General features: G+C 33.8%; 1 protein-coding gene across 1 annotated transcript; it reads right to left on the bottom strand.

Annotated features, from left to right (window-relative positions):
• Window positions 1-10,408: 10,408 nt before the first annotated feature.
• Window positions 10,409-15,802, bottom strand: LOC128553094 (uncharacterized). Its single transcript, XM_053534207.1, has 3 exons — window positions 15,629-15,802; window positions 13,027-13,123; window positions 10,409-12,361 (listed from the first exon to the last, which is right to left on the bottom strand). Exons 1-3 carry the CDS (start codon window positions 15,731-15,733, stop codon window positions 11,952-11,954), a joined length of 612 nt encoding a protein of 203 aa, XP_053390182.1. The 5' UTR covers window positions 15,734-15,802; the 3' UTR covers window positions 10,409-11,951.
• Window positions 15,803-16,601: the final 799 nt, after the last annotated feature.

Genomic DNA, 16,601 nt, shown 5'->3' with positions numbered 1-16,601 from the left:
TAACAGCAATCATCCGTCGAATTATAGAGAATCATCATTAGATTAAAATTTACTATACTTATTCTGACGAATTTTCTGTTTGAAATAAAAGTGTATTTTACTTTAGAATAAAACCCTGTATTCAACTTCTGTCGGAAACGGAAATATTCAATTGTAGGACTACTCATTAAATTGAGACGTTACATGCATCTAAAGGTTCTTCATTTCAAACGCGATTTTAATCTTAATTGCCTTAAATTATAGTCCATTTTGGCCGATATTACAGTATATATAGATAATACATATATAATAACAAAGGTCATAAAAGCATCTTCAATGATGCAATCGGCTGTCATGGATTTTGCCAGACAAATGCCTCTTGGAACCCAGGCCATGGCAAATCCACTCGAGCAGAATACAACATAGCAGGTCAAGATACTGTTGTCATGACCCTATTACTATATCTTTGAAAATATGAAATAATTAAACGTATATTTCATTGAAAACTTTGATGAATAAAAAAAGTGTTTATTCTTTGTTTCTGATATTACCGTAATATATGAATGATAAGTTTGACATGTGACTTTGTATCCATGGGCATGGAAAATAAATAGTTATGAGAAAAATACCAATACCCTTTTACTCCTGCTGTCCAAAGACACGGGGCAGTGTAAATAAAAGTAATCCTTGCCACACACGTAATAGAAACAAAAAGGCATGGCATGTAAAACACAAAAATGCTCCTGTAGAAATATATAAAAAACAGACCTTAAGAACCAAAAACGTATGTACTCACTGCCTTTACAGAAGACAGAGCAAAAAGAGAAACATCCTTAAGGGCCCGAAGAAACAGGCCAGGAGACAGATATCAAACAGTTCAGTCCTGGTGGGATTTAAAAACTGCATATCATAGAGTCACCCCACTCTTCTGTCAGACGCAATCAAAGAGGGAAGCATACTGTCCAACAGTAAATGGGTTGAACACCAAGCATGCATTTTGTCGCAAAACAATACATACACTGTCGTGTTGTAATGTATTGTTACCTGAGAGAAATAAAATAAATTTATATTTTCGAAGTCTTAACGAGGTTATCATCATGTTAGCAGACGCCAATTGATGGAAAATGTGAACTCTATTCTAAAAAATGTAGATAGAAAGTTGTCAGTTTTTAAAGACTGTATCCAGACATAACACCATGGTGTTTATTATCAAGAGCTAAGAAACGCTTATTAAATACGTTAGCCAATGTCACAGTTGTCAGTAGCACGACATGAGAAAAACAGACAATTCCGATAATGTTTAGTATTAGTGCTTATGTCAAAAGGCTTCTTAAATGTACACCTTGATTTTGTACTGTATATCAACCATTTATCTATAACAGGCTGCTGTTCTACCAGTTAAAGTTTGTTTTATATCATTTACCATTTTTACTTCATTATATTGGTCCATGCACTTCTAGAGGAAAAAACTCATTCATGTACATATCCGTTTTTAAAATAAATAGACAATACTGATTACTTTATTTCAAAATACTGACATACATATAAATAGCGCTACCTGTTGTTGTAATTCACCTCCTGACGAACCTCTACATGGATGTTAAACCTATTCATTAAACAATGGTATTATCAAACGAAATAAAAAAAAAACATTACAACTGATACACTAATTATTTAGACAATAAACCATCTCGATGGCAAAAATAACGTATTCAATCCTTCTTTTAGATTAAATCAAGTGCATGATAGATTAAATACCTGTGAAACTATTCAATGTTCTTGTCTTGGAGTTAACTCAAAATAACAATAAATTGATAACAGTCTTTACGGTGGGACTTTAAATATATCAAGTATGATTTCGCAACAATTTAGCAGTGTATGTAGAGATAGACTCTAAACTTTCCAACGATAGAATACATGAAATAACGTCAAAGTGCTTGAAATAAACAAAACTGAGTTTACAAAATTTGCAATTTATGATGGTTTCGTTGATATAAATAACATAAGTAACATCCACAGAGAATGACAACTCTTGCCTTAGGCCAGTACTTGTAAGCAGAAATATCTATTAGTTTGCTTGCCTTGCAGTTACACAACTGAGTGGAAAATGAAAACGGTTTATGACACAATATTATACAGCAGAACTAAAACATTTAGGATTTATTCATATGAGCCGTGCCATGGGAAAACCAACATAGTGGGTTTGCGACCAGCATGGATCCAGACCAGCCTGCGCATCCGCGCAGTCTGGTCAGGCTCCATGCTGTTCGCTTTTAAAGCCTATTGGAATTGGAGAAACTGTTAGCGAACAGCATGGATCCTGACTAGACTGCGCGGATGCGCAGGCTGGTCTGGATCCATGCTGGTCGCACACCCACTATGTTGGTTTTCTCATGGCGCGGCTCATATTTGTTTGATTTACCCTTCAAAACATACTTCATATGATTTTATCAGCTTACCTATGCAAAGAAAACCTTTAACAAGCCGATAATAAAAGTAAATATCAGTAAGTATTTTATAGTGCAGACAATACAGTTTTGCTTAAAATCAAAATGTCACAATAGAATCACTTTTATAATACAGAAAAGGTAGGACTAATAAAGGTGCAATATTGATCTCTATTTCCTATGCCTGATGTATGTATGTATACGTGAGTAACATAAAAATGCATTCACATTGTAAAACAAATAGACAAAGATGAAAATCAAAAATAACAATCCAACAATGTAGGACACCACCTTTGAAATGTAAATGGCATAAAACCATTTGGGAGTGTAATCTGTTACGTTGTGCGCTAACTCATCCTCTTTATGCAAGCCATATGTTACAGTTGCAAGATAGTGTAAATGAAAGATACTCCCACCGGGTGAATCCCTAACACACGTGGTAACAACACACATGATACGTAAAAGACACATTATTTGTATACATAGAACGTTTCGATAATAAATGTACTAAAGTACTTTGCAGAGGGAAGAGCAGCAGAAAAAAAGCCTACTGTGATTGATTTCCGTAAGCAGCAACTGGAAGAATTGGACAGGTTGATCAAACAGACGTGGACGCTTATAAAGGTTATGGACAAATCCAGCCTCACTCTTCAACCAATATCATGTTCCTATATTAGAAGACTTTGTAAATGAAATTACTCCTCGCCAGGTGAATCCCTGACACAAGTAACAGTAACCACTAGACCACATTGTAAAACACAAATATGTACATCACGTACAGGTATGTAACATAAAAATCCATGGGAGCATTAACATATGAATACATAGTATTCGCAGAAACCATGGCAACAAGAAGAATATATAAAGGACGACGGGTAAAATTAGCAAAGAGTCCACCCCTTAGCGAAATTTAAGAGCTAATTGCCATAGAGTTCTATAACATGGATTTGTACTTAAAATGTCGTACGTTCCCAATTATATAATGTTGTCCTCACATAATTGCACTCATTGATTTATTAAATAAATCCTATACTTATTTTGAATTTAATTTGTATTCAATTTTGTCTGATGTGTAAATATTTTTTCAAACGGTTGATATCTAGATTTTGATTCTTAATCAAGTTCAAGTCATTTTGATGGTATAATACTACGCTCGCCACTGTTTAAGTGTAGATGTATTTATAGAAACAATGTATATATGAAACTGATTGCTACGTTCTTCATTTTGTGTTCAGCGATGAACATAACAAGTTGAGAGATCTGACTTGTAAGCCAGATTTGATGTTGTCGTAGTGCTTTAAGTTTCGTTTCTGTGGTATTTAGCTAAAATAGGTTATTACACATTGATGAATTCTTAAACTAGATGCCCGCGGGCAACATGTCGGGCCCACCAGCTGTCAAAAGGACTAAGAGTTGCACATGACACCCTGTCTCATTGAGGTAAACATAAATTCCAAATAAAAAATGATTGCAAAAAGTTACAATATAAGTTATAGTAACAAAGAGAAGTAAATCTTTAAAAAAAACCTAAGTCCAAACAAAAATCCTTACGAGTAGAGATAGGTCAAAATACACCTCAAAATTGGATGTAACATGCATATTGAACTACTTAAAAGTGGTCTTGATTTTTCCCTATGACCAGTAATAAAAAAGTTACAATATAAGCTATTTATAGTAACAACTAAGGGAAGTAATTCTAGGTTCTTGCACATGACACTCCGCCTCATGCTGGTGAACAAGTGTGCCAAATCACACCAAAATCCCCCCATGCATGAAAAAGAAATGCTCCAGACAAAGTGTGACCTTGTCCTCTAAGATAGGAACCTGCGGTTTGCGCATGGCACTCCGTCTCACTAAGGTTAACATTCATGCCAAATATAAACGAGATTGCTCCATGCATGTCAAAGTTATGGTCCGGACAAACAAATCCGGATGGACACACGGACGCACACATGGACGCACGCACGCACGCACGCACGCACATACACCAAACAGCCATTTGGACAACAATGTCTTCGCTTCCACAAGCGGGCTCGACAAAAAACATAAAAAAAACTATGTTAAAATGTGGTATGTATCTATATATTTTGCAGTTTCGGTCATTTGTCTGGGAGATGAATTTTGTTCCGCTATTCTAAGAATTTAAATATTATTAAAAGGTAGTCGCTGCATGACTTTAGTCAGAATAATCAGTATTTGTCAAAAGGTGATTAATTACACGTGAACTGTTGGTATGAATTGTGCAATAAAAGCATACTGACCTTCACGTTACGGAAAACGATTTCTGAGAAAAACGTTCAAGTTGTAATCTACAAGTATAAATTATTCTAGTCACCTAATCATTGTCACGCCGAATAGTGATGAAAACCTAATCATATCACTTCGCTACTACTTGAAGAAGGTGATTAAATTATAAGATATATATAAAAAAAAAACGACTTTCATATGATAATCGAAGATACAGTCTTAGTAGGATATTGGCTATAGGTGTCAATCATCTAATCCAAATTTCATCACGTGCAATATCTCACCTCATGATTGTGAAACTTTTATCGGCTCTAGACTGATTGTAAAGTGATATCTGTTTTTTAAAAGATTTATTGCAATCAAGCACAATGTATACAACCATATGGTCCGAGAGCTCACGGACTTTTATTGCAACAATTGAGGCCAAAAGAAAGTTATACATTTTTGGAAACAATATTTCTTATCCTCCATGAAAACCCATTTCTTAAGTGTCAAAGCCGTGCCTATCTATGTTTTGTTCACTTATGTTTGTGATAGGGGAGGTAAAACTCACTTGTTAAGATTTAGGGGGTAGGGTAAAGTTTATGACTACCAGTTTTTTCACTGTTTAATTATAGTAATTATCTTATTGTCAGTAAATGTATATATGTCAACCAATGTCAGCAAAACGAAATTCATTAAAAAGGAATGAAGGGCAAACTTGATATTTAAGGTCAAAGGTCAAATTTATGTACAAATCACAAAAATTGGCATATTTGAAATTTATTTTTATTCTTAAAAATTAGTTTGTTATCATAAGTCACTCAGTTTTACTTATGTAATGTGTATATATCAGCCAAAGTAAGAAATGCAAATCTTATTGCAAAACGTCAAAGTCAACCCTGATAATTGAAGGTCAAATTTCATTTTCATGCAAAAATGTGAAAAATGTTACCTTTACGTTTTTAATCTGTTTAATATGTTTTCACATTATTAGCGACTGAAGTTAGTTTGTTTAAATGTCTGTATGCCAGGCAAAGTCAGCAGTGCAGATGTAACCCCAAAATTGCCAAGGGTAAGGCTTATATGAAAGGTCAAAGGTCAAATTTGTGTGAAAAATGCATGAATAGCTTCCTGTTCGACATATAAATGCTATTTCTAATCATTATTAGTAATTGCTCGTGATTTATTTTAATGTATATATGTCCCACAATGTCAGTAATAAAGATATCGTCTGAAATCAGACAAGTTCAAATGTGATATTAAGGGTCAAAGGTCTTTTTCATGTAAAAGAATGAAAAAATGGCTCTTTAACATTTCTTCTTGTTGATAATATTTCGTCGATATAATTAAACAATATTAGTTCATTTTAATGTATAAATGTTAGGCGATGTCTGGTATGCACATATTATTTCAAAACATTCAAGGTCAACCATAATCTCAAAGGTCAAAGGTCAAAAGAGAGAGTAAAATGTTGCAATAATATCACCTGTTTGTAATAATTTTTATTGTTTAAAGGTATTTGTTTTGTCATTTTAGTAACTGATCGTTGTTCATTTTACTGTATATATGTCAGACGATGTCATGGAAGAGAAAATAAGTCAAGGTCAAACCTGGTATTGGAGGTCAGGTGTCACTTTTGTATAAAAAATCACAAAATTTACAATACTTACTCATTACTTTGATGAAAAATAACTTGTTGTTATAATTCACTGTTAGCAATTTATTTTAATGTATACATGTCAAGCAAGGTCAGCAATGTAGGTCTTATTCTTATAAGTCAAAGGAAAACCTATTATCAAAGGTCAAAGGTCAAATTTGTGTAAGAATTCGCAAAATAACAAGAATTTTGCAATGATTTTTCTTTATTGTGTAGGTTATTTTTGTCACTACTAGTAAAACTGATCAGTATTCATTTTAAAATATATACAACTGACAATATTACTGTTGAAATAATAATGAAAAATAAGTCAAGGTCAAACCTGACATTTAAGGTCAAAGGTCATTTTCATGTAAAAATTCAAAATACAGCATTTTTAATTTCTTCTTCGTTACAAATTATCTTGTCATTTTGTTCATTGAAAATAATTTTGTCTTATGTTTATTTGTAAATCAGTGTCAGCAATGCAGATCTAATTTCAAAAACAGTGATTGGTAAAGGATATCAATGGTAAAAGGTGAAATTTGTGTGAAAGATAGCAAAAAAAAGCATTTATGCAATACATTTCATTGTTTAAATGTATTTTGTCATTATTAATATCTTATGGTTATTCCTTGAAGTTTCATGCATGTATATATATATGGGTCAATGTCAACAATGAAGAGATCATAAGTCATGAGTCTAGATCAGCCCTGATGTTAAAGTTTAAAATTCAGTTTTGGGTAATAACTCAAAAGATAACACTGTTATTTTATTTCTTTATTCAAACATATCTTGTTATAACTTGATGTTAATTCATTTTAATGTTAGCCTTTACTTACTTACTTCCTTACTGCCTTCCATCTTCTTATGGCCGTTTTATTGCCTTATGATTAGATGCGGCAATGAACTGCACCGTATTCTGCAGGTCGCTGGCATCACTCCACGGCTTGGTCTCAAACGGGATGTCTGTTGGCCAAACTTTCTGGCGTGCTTCTTCCAGAAAGGAACAGATCTGCAAAATGTGAAACGGTGTTTGTTCCTCTGATCCGCACTGACATTTAGCTTTCTCTGCAACTCCCAGCTTCTTCATATGTTTTCTCAGGCCACAGTCTTCAGTGCGCAGACGGAAGGCAGTTAATTGGCTGTTCAGCTTGTGTAGACAGTCCTGATTTGGCAGGTAACCTCCATTTATGTTATTCCAGTCTGACGCAAAGCTGTTCTTCCATAGAGTCTGAGCTTCTCTGTATGAAGTTGGAGGTTGGGGCTGTAGTTGCCTGGTTGCTTTCTTTGCAAGTTTGTGGGCAGCTTCATTTCTAGCTATGTCCACATGTGCAGGAATCCATCGAAATGCTACATTGTTGCTCTCAGGCAGGAGATTGATGTTTTTCAACAGCTGTCTGATTAAGTTGTCTGATGGAACTGCTGAGAGAGCCTGAAGAGGTGACTTGGGGTCTGTTAGGAATATATTGTCCCTTTTCTCCTCGCTCATACAGTTCGTGTGTCGCCGATGTGAGGGCTTGTATCTGGATCTGTTGTTGGAGCATCTCTTGCTCCTCGCTCATACAGTTCGTGTGTCGCTGATGTGAGGGCTTGTATCTGGATCTGTTGTTGGAGCATCTCTTGCCGACTGGATGAGAGAGTATAAAGGAGGAGCTGTCTGAACATTTGATATAGGCACCACTCCCAGCTTTCTGAACTGCCTTTTCCACTGATCCATCGGTATATGCTTGGATCCAAGAGTGTGCTGGATAGCGGTTATTGATCATTTCTAGCGTAAGAGATTGTTGGTAAGCCTGATGTTGCTTTCCCTTTTCTTCTACTCCTGGCACCTCCAATCTGATCTTAGGAGCACATTGTCTGGGAATCCATTAATTGGGCTCGAGCGGCTCTGCCACTGTGTCCAGTGCTGCTGCTTTCCCTTTTTGTAGTTCTTTGACGATATGGTTAAGACTCTGTCTTTTCAGTCTGTTCTTGGTTCTGCTCTTGTGTTTTGAGTGGAGTGGCTGTCTCTTTGCCTTCTCTGTATGCACAAAAGCTTAGTACTCTCGTCTTGTCTCTTATGGCTCAGGGTTGGCTGTCTTTTCCATTTATTTTATTGGAGTTGTCTCATTGCCCCGGGATTATCCTCAGACCTGAAATTTAAGCTTGTCCAGTTTATCTTTACTGGTTTTGGAAGCAGTTACCCATGAGGTGGATGCGTACTCTGCTATGGGCCGTACGTTGCCTGTGTAGACTTGCAGAGGATCTTTGCATTTACTCCCCAACTTGTTCCAGCCAGTTTTTTTCATAATGGCGAGTTTTTTGAAGGCCCTCTCCTTTGACCTTTAATGTCAGATTTGACTTTGACTAATTTTTCATTATTATTTCAAGAATGATATCATCTGTTATATATACTTTAAAACGAATAATAATTAGTTAATAGTTTTGAAATACCCCCAAAAATAATGAAAAGTCATTGCAAAAATACTGATTTTTTGGCTAATTTTCACGCAAATTTGACCTTTGAGTTTTGATAATAGGTTTGGCTTTGTCTTATTTGGATAAGACCTACATTCCTTACCTTGCTTGACATGTAAACATTAAAATAAATTGCTAACAGAAAATTCTAACAAGCGCTTTTTTTTAACAAAGTAATGAGTAAGTATGGTAAATTTGATCTTTTACACAAAAAATGACCCCTGACCTTTAATACCAGGTTCGACCTTGACTTATTTTCTCTTCCATGACATCGTCTGACATATATACAGTAAAATGAACAACGATCAGTTACTAAAATGACAAATCAAATATTTTTAAACAATAAAAATTATTACAAACAGGTGATATTATTGCAACATTTTACTCACTTTCTTGACCTTTGACCTTTGAAATTATGATTGGCCTTGAATGTTTTGCAATAATATGTGCATACCAGACATCGCCTAACATTTATACATTAAAATGAACTGATATTGTTGATTAATATCGACAAAATATATGTAACAAGAAGAAAAGTTAAAGAGCTATTTTTTCATTCTTTTTCTTGAAAATGACCTTTGACCCTTAATATCACATTTGAATTTGTCTAATTTTAGACGATATCTTTATTACTGACATTATGGGACATATATACATTAAAATAAATCACGAGCAATTACAAATAATGATCAGAAATAGCTGTTATATTTCAAAAAGGAAACTATTCATGCATTTTTTCACACAAATTTGACCTTTGACCTTTGATATAAGCTTTATCCTTGGCAGTTTTGGGGTAAAACTTTGCACTGCTGACTTTGCCTGACATACAGACATTAAAACGAATTAACTTTAGTGACTAACAATGTGAATACATATTAAAAACGTTAGAAAAAGTAAATGTAACATTTTTCATATTTTTGCATGAAAATGAACTTTGACCTTCAATTATCAGGGTTGACCTTGACGTTTCGCAATAAGATTTGCATTTCTGACTTTGACTGATATATACACATTACATATATAAAACTGAGTGACTTATGATAACAAACTAATTTTTAAGAATGAAAATAAATTTCAAATATACCAATTTTTGTGATTTGTACATAAATTTGACCTTTGACCTTAAATATCAAGTTTGCCCTTCATTCCTTTTTGATGAATTTCTTTTTGCTGACATTGGTTGACATATATACATTTACTGACAATCAAATAGCTACTGTAATTAAACATTGAAAAAACTAGTAGACGTAAACTTTACCCTACCCCCTAAATTTTTACAAGTGAGTTTTACCTCCTCTATCACAAACATAAATGAACAAAATATAGATAGGCACGGCTTTGACACTTAAGAAATGGGTTTTCATGGAGGATATGAAATATTGTTTCCAAAAATGTATAAACTTCTTTTGGCCTCAATTGTTGCAATAAAAGTCCGTGAGCTCTCGGACCAATATGTAATAGTAGCTAATTGACATCTGATCATAAAATTGAAATTCAGACATTTGATTATTTTTAATTGCAGTACATATTGTTAGATATTCTCGTTGCTGCTGCAATTTGCAAGTAACAAGATAAGTTTGACTTGGAATATTGTTGTTAGTCGTACGTGTCTAAATGAATAAGCAAAGGCAAATATATTTACGAACACACAATGATATCAAATTACATTAATATATTTATGTTTGACCATGCTCTATAAACACATATTCAAAATTTTCCGCTATTTAACAGGCTATCAAGTCGTTCTTACTAGTAGGCAGAGCCAATAAGACACTTAAATTACCAGCAGCAATGACGCCATGATAAATTGACACCATAATTAAAGTGACGCAGTACACAATTTTAGACAACTGTGTAAACTAGAAGAAACGCTGCAAATGTTTTGGACTTCTTACTCTTTCCTTAACAACTGTGACGTTTCAGATTCGGTCGGAATACGCCCGCGGTCGATATATCTTTTTGCAGGTTAGTAAATACTCTCATTGGCCTGAATAACAGGGAAAAGGTGTAAACTCTTACAACAAAACTGATTAAAATGCTAACAGGAAATGTTAGCATAGATTAAACAATTATTGTGTATTTTGTAATAAATTCCTTATGATGCGATCCCTTTTGAGGAATCTAATTACTAAAAGAAATGTTTGCTTTTTGAAACCTTGTCACAAACATATTTTGTTGCTGTCATTCATTGCTATTTTTACAATTTGTTTTCTATTGTATTTTCCGGACAGTCCATCAAAACAATTAAAGTAACTTTACATATCATATTCCAACATGGCTCGATTTGATTTCCAGTTAAACAAAGAAAAACCAAGCTTTGTAAACTCTGCGTTAAGCAACGGTTGACGCGCGGACCGGTAAGAGAGCATTATGATGTCAATTATGACGTCATATTGCCGCATGACGTCTAATACATTATTTCTGGTGAAAATTAGGTCCAGCATAATATTTATTGAAATATGTCAATGAACATGTCAGAATGAAAACAACCAAGACCTTCTTGTCTTTTGTCGTCTAACTGATCACGATACATCGTTCAGATGCTTCAGTATTTAATCACTTGGGCTAATGTTCTCGTGGTTCAATTTCTACGCATCTGAACTCTGAACCGTGGTAAATTAGGTGATAAACCACACGAAGGCCTTGATTATTTGTTAAATATCAATGTTTGATTACCTGTCTCTTATTGCATCAATCACACGGAGTGCTCGAATGCTCATGTCAGACATTATGAAACAACAGATGAGCCATGCGACCAGCATGGATCCAGACCAGCCTGCGCATCCACGCAGTCTGGTCAGGATCCATGCTGTTCGCTTTCAAAGCCTATTGCAATAGAGATACTGTTAGAGAACAACATGAATCCTGACCAGACTGCGTGGATGTGCAGGCTGGTCTGGATCCATTCTGGTCACAAAGCCACTATGTTGGTTTTCTCATGGCACGGCTCAGATTATGAAATAAGTTTCAGAATATTAAATTCGAAATCATGTCTAGATTAACCTACATGCTGAAGCATTCCTAATAAAGACAACAACAACAACACAAAACAAGAAACCTCTAGACTTACTGCTTTGAAATATGAAATATAATAGAATAACATCTCGTTAATCTGCGTTAAAGTGAATAGAAGATGAATAAATTTGTGTAATAAGTGATGAAATAATAAAGTGTCAGTTTGAAAACCAACTGCTAACGTTTTAGTTATTAATCAATGATCCTGAGAACGTGTTATCACACGCAGTACTTTGGCAAATGTTACTACTGTTGCCGCTCCACCTAACAAAAGCGATATCATTGATTTCCAAATATGCAACAGCCTGTGCCGAATCACACAATGCATTGCTGGTCACGGGAAGAGACCCATATGCAGTTGCATATGCAATCCTTCCAATCATTATATCAAATATCATGTACCCTTCGTTATAAACTCTGGTACACATGTGGGCGTAGAATCTATATGTTCCACTTTTTGGAACGATAAAAATGCCTGTAGATTGGTTGTATGATCCTCCCTGGTTTAGACGAACTTTGGAAAATACCATAATTGACTGTTCGCTTGGTGTTATGTTTGCCACATGGTAGGCATGGAATGCCACCATTGACTGACCTAAACAAAATAAATAAAAATGCATTCTAGCAAAACGAGTCATACAATCAATTCCATTTCAAAGGATTAATATGTTAATTACTTTTCGAAATATTCGTTTTGTCGCAAAACAAAACTAACAAATTAGGACGGTCAATTAAATGATTCACTATTCTATCTAGTTACCTTTTCACTGCATATATATGTATTACAGTATAAATAGCGTTAAAGATTTAAGAAACATTAATGCACCGACTTATCATTGTAAGACCTAAGTAATATTTTGCATTACACATTTATATTTAAATCAGACCTTGCCATCACAGATTTTCTCTGCGGGGCGGTATTTCTATTACTCTAACTTTAAATGACAAATAAATGATTTCTTTATATTGCATTCAATTTGGCTTGCTATATTTAATATCTTTTTTTTCTTTAGTATCCGTCTGTATAACTTTTGAATGTGTATTTTATAGTACTTTTGACTCCGTACAAGCATAATAAGAGTGCTGTATAGGTATGATATACTATTAGTAATAATAATAATAATAATAATAAATTATAATAATAATACCAATGATGATGATGATGATAATAATAATAATAATAATAATAATAATAATAGAATTAATAGTAGCAATAATAATAATAATAATAATAATTGTTCCGTACAGAGATAAGCGTACCTTTTCTTTCTTCCAACCTATTTTCCAGGAATTCAATCCTGTTCGTCAATTCTTTAATTTTTGCTTCAGATTCTATCTTTATTTGTCGCAGTCGAAGCTAAAGTGTAAAGAAATTATAGTTTTATTCATATATAGAACATTTCCCTAGAAACTCTAAATCAGGCATATTGTATACTGATAGAACGGAAAACAAATCTGAATTTGACATTCAAATAGTCATTTTTAAATTAAATATTATGATGTAAAGACACAATTAGGAAACCGAAAACACATGTTAATATTATAGTTCTTGTTGGTCTTTGAGTCACACCGATACATATTATGTCATTCCAACTTTGAATAATGTGGATGAAAGGTCGATATTTCAGGCAAATGTGGACAGTTTGTTTGAAACATAGATCTTCCATACACTTGGTAGCTTCAACACGCTTGTAGGTGGCTTCCTTACGATAACGAGAAGTAGATATTTAATATTGTATTTGGTTTATCGTAAACTAAAAGTTATAATGTTTGCTTGATACCTGTATATTGAAATCTATATACTAGGTTATGCATATAACGTGCAAAATTTACTTTATTATCACTGGTACATAAATAGAAATGTATAAAATATCAACATGTAATTAATACATTAACGGAACCTGCACACAGTGTTTAACAATAATGCTGCAACTACAACTTTATGTTTTAATTATAAACACATCTACTTTGAAAACAGATTTGAATGAAGTAAAAAATCCTCCGATAGTTTGCAATTGTCAAAACGTTTTGTTTTCTTTCTAATTTTCATATAGTACTGTCTATTTAAAACAATCCTTTTGGGTTAGAAATTTAGCAACGTCATGTTTATTAAAGAACATTCAGATTCTTTTGAGTTCTTATCCTTTTCTGTAAGACACTAAGAAACTTCCGAGTCCTGTATAGAACATTGAAAAGTTTAATATCCTTCTAGAGATAACCTTGAGTTAGTTAAATTTATATTCTTGTACACGAACATATTACAGCACAGTAATAGATGGCAGTATGTAGACATTGACCCTAAAATTTTCAATGATAGTATTACATTAGAAAAAGTCTAGAAATTGATTTCCAAGTCCTTGAAATAACCAAAAATGATTTCACAAATGTGAAGTTTATGATAGTTTTGTTAATATCAATAACAGAAGTTTTAATTTTTAATTTAAAGTTGTGATCCACAAAGAATGACAACTCTTGCCTTGGGCTAGTACTTATAAGTAGAGATCTATTAGTTTACTTCCCTTGCAATTATACAATCGAGTGGAAAATGAAAACTGTATTAGACACAATATCATACTTTTTTGCACAACAAAATTATTTAGGATTTATTCATTTTAGTTTGATTTACCCCTCAAGACATGGTTCCTATGATTTTGTCAACTTATATAATTATGGTAAAAAAAATAACTTCTAACAAGCCAATAATAAAATGAAGTACCAGTATGTAAATAATAGTGCAGATAATACAGTTTTGCTTGCATCAAAATGTCACAATAGAAGCACTTTTGTAATACAGAACACCTGGTAGGATTAGTAAAGATGCAATTATATTGATCTCTATTTCCTATGCCTACAGTATGTTATATAAAACATATTACGTGAAGAAAACTCTTCAACAACGGAAACCAAAAACAATATGGAAACAGAAAGAAAACGGATAGGAAAAAGATCATTACAATAAAAAGTGGTCTTGGAACGTTCTCATGCGTATTCGAGCTCATGAATACAAAATGATTGGGTAATTTGCTACTAGTACCTGCCACTTACCCCATTTTTGATATTTGCAACATATATTGCAATTAATTTGTAAAATGTTGAGTATAAATTGAAATAAAAGAACTAATAATTTTTAATGTTACATAATGTAGAAGTATTATAAATTCTTGTTTAATTAATTATGATGAAACTGACGCCTATTTCTTACATATTAATCTTTTTTTTTTATCTTGGGGCCTCCGTAGCCGAGTGGGTGAGGTCGCTGACTTCAAATCATTTGCCAGTCATCGATGTCTATTCGAACCTCACTCGGCGCGTTGAATTCTTCAGGTGAGGAAATCATCCAGCTGGCTGGTTCTATGTAGGTGCACGCTCATGATGAAATAATGCACGGAGGGGCACCTTGGGTGTTCTTCATCCATCAAAGCCGAAAACGCGCGGCTGTATTTTTAAATACTGTGTGCCATATGGCATATAATTGTGTCAGTGCCACGTTAATCCTAACAAAATAAATAAATGAGCCTCGCCATGAGAAAACCAACATAGTGGGTTTGCATCCGCGCAGTCTGATCAGGATCCATGCTGTTCGCTTTTAAAGCCTTCTGCAATTAGTGAAACCGTTAGCGAACAGCATGGATCCTGACCAGACTGCGCGGATGCAAACCCACTATGTTGGCTGGTCTGGATCCATGCTGGTCGCAAAGCCACTAGGTTGGTTTTCCCATGGCACGGCTCAAATAATATCTTATCTAGTTTTAGAACATTATTTGCACTACGTTTTTGTGACAGCAAAATACTCCGTAACGGAACAGACAGTTGCAATATATACAAAAAGTATGGAAACGTAGTTATTACATAAAAAACTTACCATGAGTGCCTGCAAATCATGTGTTTCACAAGACAGCACAGACGAAACTTTTACAATATAAGCACAAATAAGAAGCACAATGTTTTGTAGTAAAACCAGATTCATAATTGTAAATGTGTTAAATGACTGACTATAACTATATTTCTTCCTGTTAAGAGATCCAGTTAAATTGTGGACACAGTGTAAATACGGAAGTAATGCGAAATGCACACATTGGTATGATATAAAATTGAAATCATCCATTCATCCAGCCAAGCAGTATTACTTTATCAAAAGGCTATAGAACTCCATACACGTTTTTAAAGCTTCTTGCTCACAGTTTGGTGAAAATATATTTGAATACAGTTATATATACCTGTACATATAAATTTTGTGACAAACAATAAAAATCATATAATTACACACATTTATCTCAAACAGAAAAAGAAATCAGTTTAAGTAGGTTGAATCAACACGATATAAAACTTATTTAGTAGACATGCAGTAACGGGAGAAAAAACATGTATTAACAAGGCTGTTAATACATAATTTCAAATGCTGTATACGTTCATGTATATTTTGTGAAAAACAATGAAAAATATATAATTACACAAAGACATCACGAAAAGATAAAAAAATAAGTTTAAATAGGTTGAATCAACATAACGTAAAAGTATTTTTTTTTACTAGACATGCAGTAACGGGAGAAAAAAAACATGTATTAACGAGGCAATCCAGGGGCTGTTAATACATGATTTTAAATGGTGTGTCAGGACCGAATATCTGTATTTACGCAGATGAATCTCCTGTTTGCACTTGGGCTGCGGCCACTTTACCCCTCCCCTCTGTTAACTCCCTTTCCATAAAACTACTTCGATAACCGTGCAGGTATTGAAATGCATTTTACTTGTGCGACTGATTAATTTTAGGAATAATGTCAACAATTTGACAATAACCAATCGGTACTGGTTTTATCTTCCATTTTCTTACGTTT

This window comes from Mercenaria mercenaria, unplaced genomic scaffold (assembly GCF_021730395.1).
Source record: "Mercenaria mercenaria strain notata unplaced genomic scaffold, MADL_Memer_1 contig_3464, whole genome shotgun sequence".
NCBI lineage: Eukaryota > Metazoa > Mollusca > Bivalvia > Venerida > Veneridae > Mercenaria > Mercenaria mercenaria.
This window is presented reverse-complemented; position numbering and strand designations above follow the sequence as displayed.

Coding starts and splice junctions, on each gene's coding strand:
- LOC128553094 (XM_053534207.1), bottom strand. CDS start 15,733: ATGAATCTGGTTTTACTACAAAACATTGTGCTTCTTATTTGTGCTTAT. Junction 13,124..15,628: donor ATGATTTGCAGGCACTCATG/GTAAGTTTTTTA, acceptor TTTACACTTTAG/CTTCGACTGCGACAAATAAA. Junction 12,362..13,026: donor TAGGTTGGAAGAAAGAAAAG/GTACGCTTATCT, acceptor TATTTTGTTTAG/GTCAGTCAATGGTGGCATTC.